The sequence below is a fragment of the Medicago truncatula genome, chromosome 3 (assembly GCF_003473485.1).
Source record: "Medicago truncatula cultivar Jemalong A17 chromosome 3, MtrunA17r5.0-ANR, whole genome shotgun sequence".
Taxonomy (NCBI): Eukaryota; Viridiplantae; Streptophyta; class Magnoliopsida; order Fabales; family Fabaceae; genus Medicago; species Medicago truncatula.
In genome coordinates, this window is record NC_053044.1 from 54,484,182 (window position 1) to 54,506,151 (window position 21,970).

General features: G+C 32.5%; 2 protein-coding genes across 4 annotated transcripts; both read left to right on the forward strand.

The window, feature by feature from the left end:
• The first annotated feature begins 2,074 nt into the window (after positions 1-2,074).
• Positions 2,075-5,460, forward strand: LOC25490116 (probable beta-1,4-xylosyltransferase IRX9H). 3 transcript variants are annotated; one of them, XR_003010682.2, is made up of 4 exons: positions 2,075-3,490; positions 3,618-3,870; positions 3,993-4,103; positions 4,183-4,319. XR_003010682.2 is itself a non-coding variant. In XM_024780268.2 (4 exons), the coding sequence occupies exons 1-3, from the start codon at positions 2,604-2,606 to the stop codon at positions 4,357-4,359; spliced, it is 1,317 nt and encodes a 438-aa protein (XP_024636036.1). In that variant the 5' UTR covers positions 2,081-2,603; the 3' UTR covers positions 4,360-4,403; positions 5,080-5,460. The 3 variants fall into 3 exon arrangements, 2 of the variants coding, with proteins under 2 accessions (XP_024636036.1, XP_013462007.1); XM_024780268.2 differs by lacking the exon at positions 3,993-4,103 and adding an exon at positions 5,080-5,460 and having other exon boundaries at positions 2,081-3,490; positions 4,183-4,403; XM_013606553.3 differs by lacking the exon at positions 3,993-4,103 and adding an exon at positions 5,100-5,460 and having other exon boundaries at positions 2,081-3,490; positions 4,183-4,403.
• A 656-nt stretch (positions 5,461-6,116) lies between these two features.
• On the forward strand, positions 6,117-7,392 carry LOC112420289 (uncharacterized). Its single transcript, XM_024779075.1, has 2 exons — positions 6,117-6,704; positions 6,820-7,392. Exons 1-2 carry the CDS (start codon positions 6,117-6,119, stop codon positions 7,390-7,392), a joined length of 1,161 nt encoding a protein of 386 aa, XP_024634843.1.
• Positions 7,393-21,970: the final 14,578 nt, after the last annotated feature.

The window sequence follows — 21,970 nt, forward strand, 5'->3', positions numbered from 1 at the left end:
AGTTAGGTTGGTCTAATTAAGTTATGTATTTATGGGTTAATGGTGCTTTTACCCGTAATATAGGTCATTTTTTGTTTTCCTCATGTAAAATAATTTTTTTGATTTATCTTGTGTAAAATAAAGTCGTTTTTTTATGACCTATTAGGGGGTATTCTAAAAAAAAAGTATTTTACAGAGGGGAAACCAAAAATGACCTATATTACAGGGGTAAAGCACCATTAACCCTTTATTTATCGGTGACAACTAGGGTACCAACGGAAGAATGGTGGGTAATTTACCCCAACCAATACACATTAGCCACATAAATACATTTTTAAGTGATATCCATGAACTATCTTGACCCCACCAACAAATTACTCATTTTCATTGGTTGGTGGATAAATTACCCACCATTCTTCAAAGGTAATCTAGAAAAAACCTTATTTATTTAGTTTGAAAATGGCCACTTTATTATTAGTGAAAGAACAAAATTAAGCAACTTCGCAGCTAGTTTGTTACATAGTTTTTTTTCGAAAAAAAATATATTTAAAAGAAAACAATCTTAAGAATATCCTATTTGTTTGTTACACAATTAAAAAAATATCAAAATAAAAAATAATAATTCTTAATCGTTTTTATATGGTTATATGTACAAATAAACTAGTTCCGTGAGCTGTCAACGACAATGCATAATATATGCAAGATTCGAGCTTCAAATTCTGACCACTACCAAAAAAATATACAAATAAACTAGATTATTATTTTTTAAATATTGATTTTTATTATGGTAAGACAACACAAAAATATTCTACTTGGGAGTAAAAATCATTATTTTCACTAGCGTTTAGATGGATATTTCATGCCAAGTCCTATTTTTATGATGCTAATGTGTATAAATTATGAACAATAATTTTTATAAAATTTTGATTATAATTAAAAGTATTTTGATTAAAAATATAAGTATAAATATTTTGCAGTTTCATAATGTAACAAATTGCAATTTCCTTCTTTTCAATAACACTAACAATATAGCAAACCTAATATAATTATGTTTTTTTTTTAGGGACTAATATAATTATGTTTTAAACATAATATAATTTTTCTTTTTGTTGAATGACACTAACAATATAACATTCTTATATGCAAATTTGTTTAAGAGTGTAAGTGTAAGTAAAAAAGTCATTTCAAACTCATGTATTCCAATTTTTTCATGGTAATTTTGAGGTGATTTTTTCATTTTCCATTATACCGTTAAACAAATTTCTCTGGTCACATACCCTTAAACAAATTTGACCATACAAATGTTATTTTGTTGGTGTTATAAAAAATATAAGAACTTATATTATATTTGTTATATTGCTGATATTTGCGCAAAAAACAAGTATAATTTATTACAATATAAAAGTGAAAAATATTGATTATCTACACTTATAAATCTTAATCAAAATAACTTTAATAAAAGTTTAATAAAAAGTATTTTTCATAATTTATAGAAATTAATGCAATAGAAAGAGCGGACGGACGGATACGAAGTACCGCTTGAATGCTAATATATATACTATAATTTATTTATTTTTCGATTAAGTAATTAATTGAATATATGCGACGTATTTAAGTTGAGATATCAATATTGAACACCCCAACAAGATAAAAACAAAACACCTTATCAAATCGATAAACAAAACAATGCAAAGAGAGGATAATCATATCCATGTGAGCATAGTAGTAGTAGTAATTTATTTAGATAAAATAAAATAATAAATAATTTAGTTGGGTGATTGCAAGAAATTAGAGAGAATGTGGAGTGAAAAGTTTGATAGGCTCGCCTAACTCTTATACTTTGTTGAAGGATGCTACCGGTGTTCGATTAAGAAACTAAGAAGATAAGTTCTATTAAAAAAAAAAAAAAGTAAAATAATTATTATTACTTCATAAAAGAAAAAACTTACATTTCCAAAGCAAAATTTCTCTTTGAGGATTCTTGAACGAATGCCCCCGGTTAGCAAACTCTACTCTATTTTCTAAAAAGTTAAATACTTGCTACAAATTAAACTTTTTTGTGTGCTTCACCACAAAAACAAAAATAAAAATTAATTGTGTGCTTGGAACGCATCCCTGCTTGTTGACAAGCACGTGAGGAAAATAGTGTGCAACTCGTTTGTGATAAGGAATCGGGGAAAGAAACATCTTTTTAGAATGGATCTCTAAAAACCAATCAGTGAATCCCGAATCTCAATCTCACACTTCTCCTTCTATCATATGGCTACTGTCTTCCATGTTCAGTACCAATCTGCTTTCTTCCCTGTCATCTAGATAGGTACTTTATCTTGTTCCACTTTTCATCCTTAACTTGCTATATTGGTCACCCCAAACTCCTTCCTTGCTGAATAATGAAATTTCTATTTTTTGGCTGGGAAAGACAAGTTGTTTTTATGCCCACTTTGTTTACATTCATTGTGTTCATTTGGAGTTAATTTTATTTTTGGATAGTCAAATGTTTTTTTGTTTCTAGTTTGAATCCACCTCCTAGTCAATACTCTTTCAGTGTTCAACCGAACTGTCTGCTTGGGACCTCATTTGGAGCTGAGTTACTTAACATTATTTATCAGTATTTATTTCTATGAATGGCATCTATTAGAAGAACCTTGTCTCCTGTTCCTCGACCCGCAACTGCAGCAAATGTAGATGTCTGTTCAGTATCTTCCCCGTTGTCTAAGTCCTCACCTAGCCCCCAGAAGTTTTTTCCATCCTATGGATTTTTACCTTCTTCATTCACCTCACCGGACTCCAGTGCTTTTTTGCTTGGTGTTTTCTTCCCAAGATCTTTCAGGAATATTGAGAAATCAAAGCCTAAGGGTCAGCTTTGGAGAAAGGTGCTTTTCCATTTTTTCATTTGTTTTATGGTTGGTGTTTCTATTGGCCTCATCCCGCTCGCATCAACAAACTTGTCTTTGAATCTCATCTCAAGAAATCAAGGTTTCTCTTTTGAGGTAAAAAAATTCCAGTCACTCGAAAATGTGAAGATAAATGATACACCATTAGTTGATGAGGTTGTGAAGTTTGATGCTACTTTGATTTCCGCAGTACAAGAACAAGAACTAACAGACGGTGTAACGTATAATATATCAGACAGCCAATTCGGTGATGAATCATATTTGGAGTCTCAAAAGCTTTTCATAATTGTCACACCGACTTACAATCATCTATATCAAGCTTATTATTTGCATCACTTGTCACAAACTTTGAAATTGGTTTCCCCTCCTTTGTTGTGGATTGTTGTTGAGATGAATTCTCAATCTGATGAAACTGCTGACATTTTGACAAGTAGTGGCATTATGTATAGACATCTCATATGCAAAATGAATCTAACCAACACAAGCCATAGGAGCATTCTTATGAGAAATGTTGCAATAGCTCACATTGAAACTCATCGCCTCAATGGAATTGTTTATTTTGCAAACAATGATAACATCTATTCGGTTGAACTCTTCCAGCAAATGAGAGAAATAAGGTATTTTTAGTTCAATCAATGTTACTCGGTGTGATAATTTCTGTTATTCACCTCTCACCCTTGGATCAACTTGTGTTATAAAGAAAATTGTTACATCATATCGTTCTTTCCTTCAATTTTTTTGCAGGCGATTTGGAACATGGACTGTTGCAAGATTATCAAAGGATAGAAGCGGCATTCTCTTGCAAGGGCCCATTTGTAATGGAAGTGAAGTGATTGGATGGCACACAAATAATGAATCAGGTGGGAATTCTAAAAGATTTCATGCTGAAATGCAAGGCTTCGCCTTCAATAGTACAATACTATGGGATCCAAAGAAGTGGCACCGACCGTCTCTTAAACCTATCAGGCAGCTCGAATCAGTCAAGGAAAATTTGTGGGTTGGTAACTTAGCATATTTTCTTCTTTGGTGTTCTTACATATTATACAGTATAGGATAGTGTAGTATAGTATAGTATATCATTTTCTGTATCCAACTCAACTTGTTGAAATTGGTCTGCAGCTGAAATGTATCGGAATTTCTGATTATGTAACATTTGTCCCTTGAGGTCGGGGGATCTTCTACATACCCACATGTTATGGCTATCCTCTCCTGTTGAGCGAAACAAAAAATGTAGCTTACTGATGATTGATCAAACCTGATATGATGTTTTGATCAATTGTGAATTTATTTATTTTTTCGCTATATGCAGGTTAGCACATTGATTGAGCAGATTGTTAAAGATGAAAGTGAAATGGAGGGCCTAATGAACGACTGCTCGAGAGTTATGGTTTGGAATATTGATCTCGAGTCATCTTATTCCTTCTATCCTAAAAAATGGATTACAGAGAACAACCTAGACGTCATTTGGAATTTTCCACTTGTGTGAAATTCTTCATAAAGAAGCGGGAACCACTATATTTTCATCCTGTTGTGAGTTAAAACTTTAGTCTTTAACTATTACTTTTATATCGCATTCCTATTCGTTTTATTAAAATAAATTACTGATTCATTTTATATTTCAAGTTTTACTTTGTAGATGTTTGAAACAATGCCAGATTTCCAGTAGCAAAACTGATTATTTGTTAGGTTGAAAAATGTCCTTCTGAAGTTAATTTAGGAAAGAAAATAGGAAGATATGCTATTCCTACAAATATCAAACAACCAATCTCAGATAAAACCACCCATCTCTTCCCTTCATTCTTTGTACTCTAGTTCCTTCTATAATTGACTTGAATGTTAAGAATTATAGGTTGAGGAAAGGGAAGAAGGATGAGAGAAAGACCACTCAAGTTAATGAACCAAAAATATTATCGATAGTTACAATGTGTTACAAAAGACAAAGCACCAACCTTTGTTTATACTGATACTAAACTCTTGATCATAGTTAAATTTAAAAAGGGAAAAGTAGACATGAAATATAAAGAAATATGGAAACTGCTCCTTATAAATCATTTTAAGATACTTTAAGATATTCTAAGATACTTTAAACACTTGTATGTTTTGTAAGATGTAAAAGAAGGAAAAATTATTGTTTTAAATGTGTTGTCAATTTGTCATATACTCAATTTATACAGCCTTTTTTAACTTTTGATTTAAATTGTTTCAGCATTCTGTTTTGCACTGCAGGGGAAGATCATAAAGAATTGAAGGTCATCATGCTAGTGCTTTATTGTTTATTATCATCTTCTCAAATGGCTATGCCTATTCGGATATCCCATTCGCCATCACAGTGACTTGCGATACCATCCCTACGAGTCCATTGATTAATAGTGCATTTTAACCTCTAACAGCCTGTGCATTATAATTAAAAAAACAGGTTCCTTCTGATCTTTCAAGAGGCAGATGTTTCAGTTGGTCCTATCATATACTGTTTGTTTGTTTTAACAATTTAATGGTGTCTCTCGTGTAACATTGAGATGAATTTTGAATGTCAAATAGTAATATTTAACATTTTTTTTGGTAGAGTAATATTTAACATTTGAATGCATACCTATTCGTAATCATTTTTCATTTAAAATTTTATGTAATATTATCTCTAGAAAATTTGATGTTAAATTTTACTGTTAAATAAGTTCTTTGTCCTTAAAAATATAACAAATTTTGATTTTAGTCGCTAAAAAATTAATCAAAATGTTTTCGTCCTCACAAAAAATTTTATTTTGTTTTTGGTCCCTAATAACCAATTTATTTTAATATGAATGTCAAGATTATGAGTCTTTTATGTTCAAAATGTGTTCATTTTATATCTGTTTATTATGTTCAACTTTTGTATGTTCATATTATTATGTTAAAAAAATTTCAAGAACTCGTCAAAATTATATTTGTTAGGGATCAAAAACAAAATAAAAAAATTGTGATGATGAAAACACCTTGTTTTATTTTTTAAGGACTAAAATCAAAATCTGTTATATTTATAGGGACTAAAATCAAAAGACCTACCATTAAAACCAAAAATAAAATAATAAGAAAATATTTTTCGAAATAGATGGACAACCTTTTAAGTAAAAAAAAAGAAAAAGACTATAGTTCATGTATTAAAGACAATAAATTAAATAAAGAATTATGATTTCTTATAAGTAAGGCGTATGAGGTTCTGACAATCAATCGGCCTTTATTCCGGGTCGTTCAATTCTCGATAATGCAATGGTAGCCATTGAGGTTCTTCACGCAATGAAGCTTAGAACTCGCGGAAATGATGGTAGTGTCGCCTTGAAGCTTGATATTAGTAAGGTGTATGATCAAATGGACTGGGGATATTTGCGAGAGGTAATGATCAAAATGGGATTCAACAACCAGTGGATTCAATGGATTTGTATATGTGTAGAATCGGTGGATTACTCGATTCTAGTAAATGGTGAGACTGTTGGCCCAATCATTCAAGGGAGAGGTTTGCGACAGGGCGACCCTCTTTCTCCCTACCTATTTATTATTTGTGCAGAAGGGCTTTCATCTCTTTTATTCGCAGATAACTGCTTCCTCCTCTTTAAGGCTGAAGTGAGTCAGGCTCAGGTGATGAAATCCATTCTTACTGTATATGAAGAAGTGTCTGGTCAAGCTATCAGCTTGCCAAAATCTGAAATCTATTTCAGCCGTAGAACCCTCGACCCTTTGAAACAAAGCATCACAGATATTATGGGGGTCCGGGCTGTTCTAGGAACCGGAAAATATCTTGGTATGCCGTCAATGATTGGTAGAGATCGCAATTCTACCCTTGCGTATATCAAGGATAGAGTGTGGCATAAAATCAATTCTTGGAGTAGTAAATGTCTTTCCAAAGCAGGGTGTGAAGTCATGATTAAATCGGTCCTTCAAGCTATCCCTTCGTATGTCATGAGTATTTTTTCAGTTGCCAGCAACTCTTATTAATACCATCGAGAAAATGATGAATTCGTTTTGGTGGTGTCATGGAAGAACTCATCAACGCAGTATCAACTGGCTAAGTTGGGAGAAGCTCTCTATGCATAAAAATCATGGAGGTATGGGCTTCAAAGACCTCACTGCTTTCAACTTAGCAATGCTCGGTAAGCAAGGGTGGAAGCTGCACATAGCACCGGATTCTCTTGTATCCCGTATTTTCAAAGCACGATATTTCCCCTCTGCATCTTATCTCACAGCCAATCTCGGTCACAATCCTAGTTATGTTTGGAGGAGTATCCTTCGTGCTAGATTCCTTGTTCGTGGGGGAGCTCGCTGGAGTATTGGGACAGGTGGTGACATCCCTATTCTTGATGAACCGTGGTTATTGAACGGGGGTCGCATTGATGGTTCTATTGAAGGTGCTCACTTCGTTCATGACTTTACTGTTAAGAGTTTTCTAGAGGAAAATTTAAAAAGATGGAATGAACCGCTGATCCGGCAAGTTTTCAGTCATGACATTGCTTCTGTCATCATAAACACGCCTCTCTTCTCTCAAGTTTAGCAGGATCGTATTATTTGGAAAGCGGAAAAGGATGGAAAGTAGTCAGTTCGGAGTGCCTATAGGCTTTGTGTTGAGGATTTAAATGATACATCATACCTTAGGCATCCGGGCTACTGGTCCGGGATTTGGCGTTTAAAAGTCCCTCCAAAAATCAAAAACTTTGTGTGGCGCGTCTGCAGAGGAGTGCTGCCAACTAGGAACCGGTTACGAGACAAAGGCGTGCAATGTCCAGAAGCGTTGTTATATGTCCATCAACAAGGGAGGATGTGTCACACCTTTTCTTTGATTGCCCTTACGCTATTCAGGCCTGGCAGATGTCCGGTTTGTGGTTTGAAATTCAGCAAGCCTTAAGTCAGTTAGACACAGCTTCTGCTATCATTTTCCACTTGCTGCAACATCTTACAATAGAACAAAGTCAGATTTTTGCTGCTACAATGTGGAGTTTATGGAAGCATAGGAACCTAATGGTGTGGGAGAATAAGAATGAGTCGTGTGCCATGACTGTTGATCGAGTGCGCGTAATGATGTAAGAATGGCAACTCGCGATTGCTAACCGTTCCACTCCTGCACAACAGAATGTGCATCTGCAGGCTTCAGCTGCTACTGTACAGCAGCCTCCTGTGCACATGTAGCTACTTCCTATGGCTGCTGCACATTCTACTACATCCATCCCATGGTCGTCTTAAGTGCAATGTGGATGCAGGTTTCTCAACGGCTAAGAACAGAACTGGAATAGGCATTTGTGTGCGAGATGACGACGGTGCTTACATGCTTGCTAAAGCAATCAGCTTCGACATTGTGCACACAGTCCGGGTTGGCGAAGCTTTGGGTTTATACCATGCTTTGGAATGGCTAAGTGATATGCAATTTGACAATGTAGACTTTGCGACGGATTCAAAAATTACCTATGATGCCTTTCACTCTCATAAAGATGACGTCTCTGAGTTTGGACATATCATTTCAGCCTGTCAAGCTCTCTTCTCCACTCACTTTACAAACTCTCGGGTTGAGTTCACTAGGCGACAAGCGAATGCGGCAGCTCATGCACTTGCAAGGGAGGCCACTTCTTTAGCTAGTCCCGTCATTTATTTTAATACCCCACGTTGTATAAACAATATCATCTTTAATGAAATGTTATAAGCATCTTTCCTTCAAAAAAAATTAGTAATTATTCACATTTTCATACTAAACATAGTAAATGGCAGAACATGTCTCTAATCTTGAATGCATAGCAAAAGAAAACTATTCATACGCATGCTCTAATTTTCTTTCTCATGGTTTCTTCTTCTTATTCAAAACCAAAGCATAAAATCAAAACCTAAGAAAACAAAACATAGAATAAAAAGTTTCCTACATTTGTTATATTGAAGGCAAGGTTTTTGAATTCCTACATGCAAGAACAGTCCTGCAAAAAAATCCAATAGTTGATGCAATTGTTCTTAATGAGTTCTCAAAATTAGCTGAGGCACATGCTTAGATGACAGCTCTTCTCAATTGAACGATCACCATCTGCCACCGATTCAACGTTCAAGAAATCCAGTCAATTATCACTCGGTCTCCTTTGATCCTGCTTCGTTATATATGTTGTCGTTGTTGTCTCGAAGTTTATCAGGATGCAGGCACATTGCAGTGGGAAAGCACAAAATCAGCCTAAGTTTTTGCAACAATTAAATGACAATGGAATTATAGAGAAAAAAAGTGGAGAACAAAATAGCACATTATATATGGAAAAGTATGGACAGCTAGAATATTTGGGTTCAAAGAGAAACAAAGTAAATCAATTAGGAGTAATAGATCTAAAATAAAAGTGTCAAATAAAAAGCTTACATTTTAAGTGTCGAGTGGACACATCAAAAGAATCCCATATCTTGAAATCATGCTAAAAAAAGAAAAGTCATAGAATGATTGTCAATGATCAAGTGTCGGGACTTAAAAATACTTACCCACCCTGTTCAGAAAAAAGAGAAACAACATGGAATGTAACAAAAATCCCTAATTGTGTTTTTTTCTTCTGAAAAATGGAATTTTTTATGTAAATAGCAATCATGACTAAGAATTTCGGCTTGTGCATAATTAGTTCCACAACAAAATAAAAAAAGGGAAAATCTTGGGTGAAGAGTGAGAGAAGAAAAAAAAATTTAGAAAAAGAAATGAGGAAAGAAAGATGTGAAACATAAGAAAGGGGTGTAGTAAAAAATGGGGAGGAAAAAAATAACAGAGAGGATTAGATTAGAGAGAGTAAAACCAAATTGATATGAGGAGACTGAAGAGAAAGAGAGACTGAATTGAGATTTCTTGGAACGAATTGATATGTCAAAGGAAAGAGTAATATTTTATTGGGAATCAATGCACATTAACTACCTTATTTTTTAGGAAGTTTAGAGTTGAGGGAGTCAATAGATCCACTTTTGAATTAGCGATGAGTTGAATATTTGAAGATATATTTATGTAGAAATTTTTTCCACTTAGTTAAATAAACTAATTGCAATATGCAATTAGAGATCCACTTTTAAATTCATGATATTTGAAGATGTATTTATATAGATATTTTTTTGATTAAAGGAAGACAATGAAGATTCAAAGGAAAAAGAGGAAGATGATGAACATGTTCGTCTTATTTCTTGATTTTTTTATTTTTATTATAAATATATTTTATAAAATAAAATTATGTATTTTTTTAATAAAAAATGCGAAAAAGAATTTATACGTGCTTTTATGAGAGATAAAAAACTTAAACAGTTTTCTGTGAAAAAAAAAAAAAGAACCTAAACGAAAAAAATAAAAGATAAGGAACCAAACTGTTACAAATAAATAAGATAATGAACTACTAATGTAATTTTGCCTAAAAAAAAAAAAAACTTTATCCAATTGTCGTGATCCAAAAATCCATTTCCTTGTAATGCGATTACACTCTCAATTTTTTTTTTGGTAGATAGACGAAATGGCAAAGCCATTATAAACTCACACACAAGTGGGGGCACTGGGGTTCGAACCCCGGTCATGACGTCCGGCCTAGCAATTTCGGCATTTGCCAGTTGAGCTAGGACTTCTGAACCTTACACTCTCACTTTTTTTTTGTGGTGGCCGAGATTTTAACTCCGGACCTTGCATATATTATATCAATTGTCTATACCAACTAAGCTAAGCTCACTTTTATCGATTCATAAGATTAACCTAAACCTTCCTTAAAAATTTTTTTTAACCTAAACCTAACCCTAACCCCCACGCAAGTTTTCAAACCCTTACACACCTGCGGCACCACGTACATCTAAATGAAAATGAAGAGAGCCTCCCTCAAATATTCGCAACAAATTGTTTCGTGCACAAAATCAACAATGGTTGCAACAGATTTCTATTTACCTGATGACTGTTGGGAATATGTCAAATTCCTCATCATGGTCGGTTACCGTCTCCACTTGAATTTTGTTTCTGTTGTCTCGAAACGGTTCCTCTCCATCACCAACCGTCTCCGATTCTCTCTAGCTATCTATGGTATAACATACCCTTTCCTCACTCGACTCTTTCTTAGATTCACCAACCTCACCTCCCTCAACCTTACATGCTACTCCTTTGACCTCAACAACCTGCTATTTGAAATCTCTCGTTTCCCATTGAAACTTACTTCACTCAATATCTCCAACAAAAGCATTATTCCCACAAATGGATTGCGAGCTTTCTCGGAAAATATTACAACTCTGACCTCTCTCACTTGTTCGCACATAAGTTGTATCAACAGCACCGACTTGTTGGTCATCGCTGAATGCTTCCCTTTATTTGAAGAACTCGACCTCAGCAGCCCTTTAGAATGTAACAACGACCAATTACTTGATGAGGTAGAGAGAGTCTCTCTAGTCATTACTACATCAGGGTTAATCTCTCTAGTCATTACTACATCAACTACCAATTGTTTTTCCACTTGTTCAAAAATTCTAAGCTTCTCGAGGTGGCCATCAGGGTTTGCTGCAATGGTGTAACCAGCACAGGTATTGTTAGAATGATTGTAGAGAATTCTAATTCTTTGATGGGTTTTGTTGTAAGACCGCAATTAAAGTCTCTCCAGTTGGATCACAATCCATGGTTAAGAGATGAGAGCATCATAATGATTGCTTCCATTTTCCCCAATCTGCAGCTTCTTGATTTAACTCATTGCTATGAGATATCCGAAGGTATTTGTCAAGTTTTAAAGAGATGTTGTAAAATTAGGCATTTGAAATTAGCTTACTGTTCAAAACTGAAGCTACTTGGAATGAACTTTGAAGCTCCCAAACTGGAGGTGTTAGACTTGTCAAATACAATGGTTGATGATGAAACACTCTATGTGATCTCGAAGAGTTGTTGTGGGCTTTTGCAACTGTTACTGAAAAATTGTTACCATGTCACAGAGAAGGGAGTGAAGCATGTGGTAGAAAAATGCACAAAACTAAGAGAGATTAATTTAAAGGGTTGTTTTAAAGTGCATGCTAATTTTGTTGCCTCAATGATATTTTCAAGGCCATCATTGAGAGAAATAACAGCTCCACCTGGTTTTGATTCAAGCGAGAAAATGAAATTCTACTTGAGCCACAACTGCTTTGTTTGGTAGCTGTCTGAAACATGAAACAACTCTGCTGAAGTATAAACTCTGAAATGCAAGTTGTTTGTTGATTACGGATTTACTTATATGAGAAATTAATTTATTTTATAAATGTCAACTTACATATATGTATTTAGTTACGGATTTAACTTATTTATCCCTTTTATTATATTATATGCTAGACTAGATGTTTTTATTTGTGTGTGTGTGAGTGATGGTCTTCTTTGGTTGGAATTGGAAAGGTAACAATTTAGTTAAGCATTCAAGCTCGGTTTTTATTTTGATTCAACTTGCAAGCTGTAAATTTTGGCTATGGTTTGGTGTTAATATTATTCTAGTACAAATTTAATTCTTGATTATCTCTTTCTTTTTTTAGATATCTGAGAAAATATTCTGCAAATTATTCATGTCCATTGGTGTTTGAACCTTATTTATTTGTTGGATTAGAAGTTAGATAGAATGCATGCTTGAAATGTGTATGTCTGTAGTTCATTTCACACGGCAAATAAGATACAAAACAAAATGAAACCTACATTAAAATGTGACATCGGAGTGTGTTCTTCTCAAGTCTCTAGTTTGATCCTCTTCAGTGCCAATTTTGGTGTGTTAGTTTGACTTCTTCTTAAAAAAAATGTGAAACTATCTTAAAACTAATCAATATTCTTCTAATTCCTCGTCGTGTTGAAAGTTCCATCGAAAATTGGCATCTTTCTGCATACGCCTGCATATTATGTTTCTTATTTTGAAATTATGCTTTGTCTGATATTGGTTTTTGAAACTATTGACTGACTACTCATTCTTTTCTGCATTGATTCGAGTGTTTAATTAGTTTTAATATGGTCAATAACAAGGTATAATCAAAATCTAGTAGCAACCTTAGATAGTGTTGAATGCACGTTAGTTATCAAAAAGGAAATCCTGAGTTTGGAAATTAGGTGGTTGTTCTCTGTTTCAATATTTCAAATACAATGGATGGCTTACAAAACTATGACTCAGGAAGATTTAGGTGTACATTTTGTTGTTTCTATTTAGTTTTTGATCAACTTTCGTTGTTGCTTAATGATTCTGTTTGTGTGACTTGATTATTGAATACAAGTCTCTCATGTATGCTATTTTTTGCGACACTTTCACCTCACCTCCTTAGTATTTATGTAAATTATGCTAGGTATTTGTTTAATCATTAAACAATCTGTTATTGTGTGCATTTTGGTTTAGCCTTGGGTAAATTGGAGAGTAGTCTAATTAGAATTAAAGAACAACTATTGGGAAATTGACCGAGACTAACTTACTTATCAACCAACTATTCTTAATAAGAAAAATTAGAGAATCAACAGAAAGAAAGAGTATATAACGAACAAGTCAAGGAAGGAAGAAAATTCTGCCTTCCTCAATCCTCTCTAGAAATCCATAACCTAAGTAAGTCCCCCTCCCCTTTACTGTCTTTGCATGTGTGTATTTTCTGGGTTAAGTTGTGAAGGATTGTGAGTTTTATGTTGAAATTGGAATTGGTTTTGCTCTTGCTTAAACTGATTTTTCTTCAAGTATGAATATAGCATTGTTGTGTTCTCGTTGTAAATGTTAGAGTTATATGACTTGTTGTGTGCGAAATTGATGTTGTCGTGAATGTTTTCGAACAATACCAAAACAAACAATGGGAAACCAACATAGATTATAAGCTAAGTGACAAAACCCAAACACATAATAGGATTAAGCTACCAAAGATGAAAAATGTGTCTCTCTTCTTTTCCTTTCAAATAACCCAAACACAAACTAACCAAATTATTTGTAAAGAAGATTGAATAGTTAAGGAAATGCCTCCCAAATTACCAAATTGCACAAGATGATTAGACAAGTGTATCAAATTCCTTAAATGCACTCATTACGTAACTGGACCCCAATTACTCCAAAAAATGTTGCAGCCCGGAAACAAATGATCAATACTTTTTGTCATCCCACATATGCTTACACATGAAGTAGCATTAGGTGGAATAATTCTTCGCCTATCCAGATTGTCCTTTGCAGGGATCCGATTGTTAATGAGGTCTTGTTTGTTGGCTTGTTAAAAAGTAAAAAAAAGAGGGATATGAGTAAGAAATTATTTGGATTAATTGTACTTTACCCCCTGTAATATATGGCAATTTTAGTTTTGCCTCCTGTAAATATTTTTTTTAGATTCAGTCCTTGTAAAATAAAGATTCTTCAGATTTTCCCCCTAAACCCATTAACTCAGCAGAATCTTTGACGTGGCACTTACGTGGCTTTTTTTTTTTTTTTTGCTTGCCACGTGTAAAAAACAGTTTACACATCATTTATATTTTTAAAAATAAAAAAAATAAATTCAAAAAAACGAAAAATCTTGTTCATAAAAAATAAAAATAAAAACTGAAAATTAATTTTTAAAACTTTAAAAAATCAGAAAAATTAAATTAAAATTTTTTTAATTTAAAAAATTGAAAAAATATTCAGATGTTTTTTCAGAAATTAAAATTAATCAGATAAAAACATTTAGATTTTTTTTAAAAATTTAAAAAAAGAAAAAAGTTCGCTTTTTTTTTAAATTAAAATATTTAAAAACTCTGGAATTTAATTTTCAAAATAAAAAAAAATCGAAATTATAAAAAATTCTAACTTTTTCGAACCAAAAAAGTTTTTTTATTTTTTTCCACAAAAATTATAAATTCTGGAAAATATTTTAACATTTGAAAATCTCGATATTTTTTGAAATATTCCAATTAAAATATGAAAATAAATTTTCAAAAATTATATAATCTAAAAAAATGGATTTAATTTTAATTTTTAAAATCTTAACTTCAGATTTTTTTTTTCTAAAATTTTAAAATTAAAAAGATTTCAGATTTTAATTTTCGAAAAGTTTATTCTTGAATTTTTATAAAATCTTGAAATATTGTTCCAGAATTTTGAAGATTTTTTAATTTTTGAAAATCTAAATATAAATATTTTAATTCAAATGAAAATCTTAATTTCAGTTTTTTTTTCAAAAAATTTAAATTTAGAAATGAATTCAGATATTTTTTTGAAACTTTTATTCCTGAATTTTTATGAAATCTTTTTCGAAATTAGGAAGATTATTTAAAAAAAAATTGGAAATTAATTTTATAAATAAAAAATTAGATAATATTGTATTTTTTGATTTTTTTTTAATTTTAATTTATATTAGGTTTTTTTAGAATCTTTTTTGAAATTTTTTTATACTTCTTTGAAAATTATAAAATATAGATTTGAGATTTTTTTATAATTTGTCCTTAATTTTAAAAAAAATTGATTTTTTTCCTAATTAAATCGTTTTTTATAATTTTTGAAAATTAATTTTCATATTTTTTAATGAAATCTGATGTGGATAATCATTAATACACATAGCTAACAAAAATTAAAATTTAAAACAAAAATTCATGTCAATGCCACGTAGGAGAATCTGGTGAGTCACATGACTTAAGGGGCAAATCTGAAGAATCTTTATTTTACAAGGATCGAATCTAAAAAAATATTTTACAGGGGGTAAAACACTATTAACCCAAATTATTTTATGATAGATTTGGTGTTTGCATATGAAAGTTAATGGGTTCAATCCTATTTTGACTTGGTAATATGTAATATGTTATGATTGATGTTTTGGTTCCAACCCAATGCAATGTTGAGTTTTAACAGTACTTAGAATGCGAGAAATTTGTCCAAATCATATTTCAGCATGATTGTTGTTTTTCCAGGCAGCTTGGGCGTTTGGACTGGCGCCTAGTGCCTGAAAGACCAGAATTAGAAGCGCATAGTACTTTCATGTTGGGCGCCTTGTGCAAACTAAAAAAAATCCTCAACAGGCGTCGGTCACACTAATTTTGGCCTTTTGTGCTATGTTTCCCCCTTCAACCCTCTTGCACTTAGGTGCCTTGTTTAGGAGCTTTATGATTGGTTAAATCCTATATTGTGACTTGATAATATGTTATAATTGATGTTTTAGTTGCAATCTAATGCAATGTTGAGTTTTGAGGTGTTTATAATGTGAATAATCTATCAAAAGCATATTTTTGCATGATTGTTGCTTTTCCAGGCAACTTGGCATTGTGACTGGCACCTAATGCCTGAAAAACCCAATTTGATTAGACATTGTCATTTTTTTAAACATAAGTATTCCTTTCGTTTATAAGACCAAACTAGGCATTTAAGATTAGAAACTGTGGTCGGACTACCTAATCTTAGATAGTTCCTCCCCTTTACTCTCTTTGAGGCCATAGTGGAAGAGGAACTAGTGATGGAAGCAAATAAAGAGAATACCAAAAGTTGTTGAAAGAATTAGATTGTGAACTTCTTCCTAGGTGCTGATTATATTTTTAAGCATTGGGAACCTTGAAATACGATGACATGTCATCTTACGTTATTTTTAGCATATTTTTTCAGTCATTTTTATTTAGTTTTGATCCAAAATTAAAGGAGTTTTAGAACAATTGCCTATGGTTTTCGGGAATTATTGTAATGTTTTCATTTCGAATCATGTAATTCTAGTTTTCCTGAAACCAAGCAGTTATAGGGCGTTTTTAATGCAATTCAAGGGAACATCATGCAAATCGGCAAAGCAAACCAATTTATGAGAATTTGGGAAGAGAATGAATGAAGAATCAAGAGGCATCTGAAGACATTGCAAAAAGGAGAAATTATGTTCCAAGTTCTATGGAAAAAAGAACCCCAAAAGACGAAGAAATAGACGATTACGCTAAGATAAAACACTCATGCGCCCATGGTGGGCAAAAACACACTTGTGCGCCCCCAAGTGTGAACCAGACAACCTCGTATGCACAAAAAATCACATATACACCCTCAGGTGTGGTATGCGCACCCCCGAGTGTATTATTTTGGAAAATAACTACTTTTTGCTATTTTTGTGGAAATACCCCATTTTTTCAGCCCAAACCCAGTTGAAAACAATCTATAAATTCAACTCATCTCATTAACAATTATTCATTCATAATGAAGTGGTTCAAGAGAAAGGCAAACACCAGGAACTTCAAGGGAGTAGTCTCTCTCCTCACTAAGTCTCTAGGGTATGTTTTATTTCTTTTGTAATTTGTCTTTAGTTACCATGAGTAACTAAACCCTATTAGGTAGGGTTTCCAGATGAACGCTTTCACCTGAATTTTGGACATACCTGAGATAATGATAATCCCTAATATGATACTTTACTTATCACTTTATTATTTGGTAACGATTTGATACACTTGCATAAATTGTCTATCAAATATCTTGCTGCCTCTTTGATAAAATATTTTTGCACTCCTTGACCAAAAAAAATATATATATTTTTGCACTCAATCAACATATTTTTGCATGCAATAATCTTATTGTTGCAAACGATAAACATATTTTTGCACAACTAAAACTTATTTTGGCAGTCATTAAACTTATTCTTGTAGAAAATATACTTATTTTGGCGGTCATTAAACTTATTCTTGTAGAAAATATACTTATTTAGGAAGCCAATTATTTTTTATTTTTTTTGCAATCAATAAACTTATTTTTGGTACCAATAAACATATTATTGCAACAAATAATATTTTTGCACTCGATCAACATAGTTTTGCAGGCAATAATCTTATTGTGGCAAACAATAAACATATTTTTTAATGCAATATCCATGTGTGGGTAGTCAATCTTTCAAAAACAAAATGTGTGGGTAGTCAATAAATATATTTTTGAATGCAATATCCTTAAGTGGTCAGTCAATAAATATATTTTTGCAAACGATAAACTTATTTTTCCAGCCAGTATTATCATTCTTGCAGAAAATAAACTTATTTAGGAAGCCAATAAATTTATTTTTGCAAGCAATAAACTTATTTCTAGTACCATTAACATATTATTGCAGCAAATAATTCAGTCTCTTGAGTTAAAATTTAGAAAATTTAAATTTTTTCTTTTTTGACAAAGAATATTTATATCTTTTTTATTTATTTTTGGAATATTTATATCTTATCCTTTGATTTTTTTATTTTTTTTTACAAGGTATCATCTCTTGATTCTGTCTCACTTTTAATATTGTTCGTATAAGTTTAACCTAATCTTAAACTTGCAAACCCTCACAGATAGCACAACTGTCACCGGCAGCAACCACGTCAATATGAAAAGAAAGAGAAGTAACTCTCTCAAATCTTCCCAACAACAATTGTTTTCTTCTTCCACAAAAACGACAACCATTACAGCAGCATATTTCTATTTACCTGATGACTGTTGGGAATGTGTCTTCAAATTCCTCACCTATATGGCAACGGTAACATCAGCAACAGCTACTTGAAACGTCTATCCGTTGTCTCGAAGCAGTTCCTCTCTATCACCAACCTTCTCCGATTCTCTCTCACTATACGTGCTCCAAAGCACTTTTGTTTCCTTCGTCGTCTCTTCCATAGATTCTCCAACCTTAATTCCCTCAACCTTTCGATATACTATGGTAATGATATCAACTTACTTTTCATCCAAATATCTCTTTTCCCATTGAAACTTCGATCACTCCATCTCTCCAACACACCCACCAATCTTGCCAATGGATTGCGAGCTTTCTCTCAAAATGTTACAACTTTGACTTCACTCACTTTTTTCAACGTAAATTATATTGATCGCAATGACTTTTTCCTCATCGCCGATTGTTTTCCCGATTTGCAGTCGCTTGGTTTTAAGTACTGCCATGGAATATGTAACAAAGGTATTGGTTGTGTTTTATGGAGATGTTGTAACATTAGACACTTGAACTTCACCGGTTGTTCAAGAGTGAAACTGCATGGAATGAACTTTGAAGTTCTCAAATTGGAGGTGTTGAACTTGTCGCATACAAGAGTTGATGATGAAAAACTATATGTAATCTCAAAGAGTTGTCGTGGGCTTTTGCAATTGTCTCTAGAAAGCTGTTTGTATGTCACACAAAAAGGAGTGAAACATGTGGTAGAAAACTGCACACAATTGAGAGTGATCAACTTGAGGTATTGCTATAAAGTCCATGCTGATTTTGTTGCCTCAATAGTCTTTTCAAGGTCATCGTTGAGAAAGATATTTGTTCCTTTCTCTTATCATTTCAAAGATAGAGAGAGGGAACTCTTTTCGCGTCATCATGGTTGTCTTGTTTGCTAGCATTCTGAGGCTGCTCTGTGGAAGTTTGAACTTTTGAAATGTAAGATGTTTTTTGTTTTCAAATTTACGTCTCTAATTACTTTTAAGAAAAGGATATGCTCATTAGGTTGTGCGCGATAATAAACACTCCAATTTTTTTGTATTGCAAGGGTGTTATATATGCAGCCTTACATTGTATAGCTTTTCATAGCTTTGCCTTGAACTATATTACTTGGCAGCATGAGTATTGCATATATACTTGTTAATTGTAACACACTTTTTTCTGCTGTTACTTTTATCTGCTTAAGCATTTTTCCTACGTAAGATCAAATCTACCAAACAATGGTGTGTCTCATTCTATAATTTTCCGCCTTTTCTTTTCCATGCTTATGGTTTAGATTACATTTTGATTACAACATGTGACGTAATGTACTAGACCTGGTCTTTTTCTTTGGAATATACACCAATCAATATTGATTACATATTCTTCTACATATGATCAAATCTACCAAACAATGGAATGGAAATATACATATTCTCCTACATAAAAAATTTCACTTGCATCAATCATTAGAAATTTGAAAAGAAAAAAAGGTCACTTGTAACTAAACATATGTGGTTATAAGTGAAATAAACTTTTAGTGGCCAAGAAGGTCAAAAAACAATAAAAATAGAAAAATCATTTTTCATGATTAGAATAGGAAAAATTTAGAGAATGTTTTCTAATTTGTATAGTGATTGTGTTTTAAATGTCTTGCCTTTTCACTTTGCAGGTAAATCTTTCCTTGATGTTGTCTGGTATGTCATTTCATCTTATCAGTATATGGTGCCTGTGTTGCTTTCTCAGTATTTAATTTTATATACTTTATTGTCTAGGAAGCTGCAGCTTTTTGTCACATGATTTTGGCTAATGGATAAAAAATAATTGATTGTCTCAATTTATTGCATATTTGGATGATATTTCCTCCACATCCTAAGGGAAATAATCCTTTTTTCCCTTATAAAAATGTATGCCTTGTCTTTGCTTGCTATGTTGCTTTACTCCTGTATAAATTATAAGATTTGTTTGTGACATGGTATATATTTAAGTTTATGAACACATTTATATTGAGGTTTGTAATCACATTTGTGTCCTCATCCTTAATTTTCTTTGAATTTTTTGTCTCAGGCTTGCAGAAAATGGCAATTCAATTTAAACAAAAGGTGACTGCAAGCTTTGTTCAACATATATTTTCACTTGTTTGTACATCTGCATTATATCTTGAAACACCACATGATTTTACTGTCATTTTGAATCAGTGAATTGAGATACCAAAACGCAATTCTTAGTACTACTTACTCATTGCATTGATATTAAATAATACTCTACTGCATTATGGCACCTTTGACCAACTCTACTGCCTTTGTTGATTTTTTTGTGTAGGTGGGTTTGGTAGCTACTTGTTTGGAATGAGTCCAACTATTGCAAAACAAATTCCAGAATTTGACACTGTCAATGATGTTAAGAGTCTTGATTTAGGATGGATGATTGCATTTTTATTTGTTGTTAGCTTTCTTGGAGGATGATTGCATCACAATTCACAAGATTTATTTAGTTTTTTTGGATAATTGTAACTATTATTGGTGTACAATGATTGGATTGATTTTGTGGTGACTTACAAAACTTATGGAAAACTAGTTTTAAAACCGGTTTGATTCTTTTTGAAGTAGATATATGTTATTGAATAAAAAATGGAAAACTAGTTTTTTTTTTTAAACTGGATTAAAACCGAATTTTGAATAAAAAAACTGGTTTAAAACCAGTTTGAATAAAAAAAAACTGGTTTAGTTCAAAAAACTGGTTTTTCTGACGAACCGGTTCTGAATCATATCCAAACTGGTTGTACTTAAAAACCGGTTTTTAGTGAAGTGGTTTCAGGAACAAAACCAAAACCAATATTTGGTTTTGGTTTTGGTTTGGTTTTAACTTTGCACACCCCTACTCATCATTCATTATCAAGTGAAGTTACACTAACATACTTGGATGACGAAAAATCTAGATTTGGAAAATGAAAAAAACTTAATATTTTGGAGACGGTTTTGTTTTTGCCATTTTTAGTAGGTAACCTGCCAGACTTATATTGCATAGTTCTTTTGATTCTTTATCATTGTGTATTTTATCATCTGAGCATACCTATATTTTGTCAAAACGATAGACATTTTGGTAGTGTCTATCATCACCAAGTACGAAGAAATACTAATACGTTCATTTAGTTTTTGTCAAAATGCTGCATATTATATAGTTCAATAAATATTTTTTCACAATAATAATCCAAGTGTTATTAAGCAAACATGGCCTTGCAGTTCCTTGCTTTGTTTGGATCACTGATCACATTTACTGTGTTTTTACCTAGCAATTGAAATCAACCAAAGCAATGCACTGCATATTTGCTATACATACCTCATGTTTAACTACTACTGAGCGCATACACAAAGGGTTGAGGTTTTGATGGAATGTTGATGCAACTTATGGAATAGCTGTTAGGCTATGTATATATGATTGTTGAGGTTTCTAAATATGCTTTTATAGTCAAAGAAGAATTGTTTGGTTCTGTTCTATATATGTTAAGAAATTTTCGGTGGTTATATATACCACTTGGACTATAGAATAAGCAATTGCCTTGAATAGTTGTTTGCTTTATCAAGGAATGAGTAGTCAACATGTATTTGTATTAGAGCCTAATGCCATTACCAATATCTCCAAGTGCGTATTTTTATACTTTAGGGATTAAATTGACGGATTTTAATACATAAGATCTAACTCAATTGATGATGTCGATATCGTTAGGTTAAACATATTCAATGAAATTTTAACATGGGATCTCACATCATTCAAACCAATCATTGAGACCTGAACTAATG

Bases quoted from the DNA above. Each gene is read 5' to 3' on its own strand.
- LOC25490116 (XM_024780268.2), top strand. From the start codon at position 2,604: ATGGCATCTATTAGAAGAACCTTGTCTCCTGTTCCTCGACCCGCAACT. The intron at 3,491-3,617 runs GTATTTTTAGTT...ATTTTTTTGCAG, and splicing joins CAGCAAATGAGAGAAATAAG to GCGATTTGGAACATGGACTG. The intron at 3,871-4,182 runs GTTGGTAACTTA...CGCTATATGCAG, and splicing joins CAGTCAAGGAAAATTTGTGG to GTTAGCACATTGATTGAGCA.
- LOC112420289 (XM_024779075.1), top strand. From the start codon at position 6,117: ATGGTAGCCATTGAGGTTCTTCACGCAATGAAGCTTAGAACTCGCGGA. The intron at 6,705-6,819 runs GTGTGGCATAAA...GTATTTTTTCAG, and splicing joins TTGCGTATATCAAGGATAGA to TTGCCAGCAACTCTTATTAA.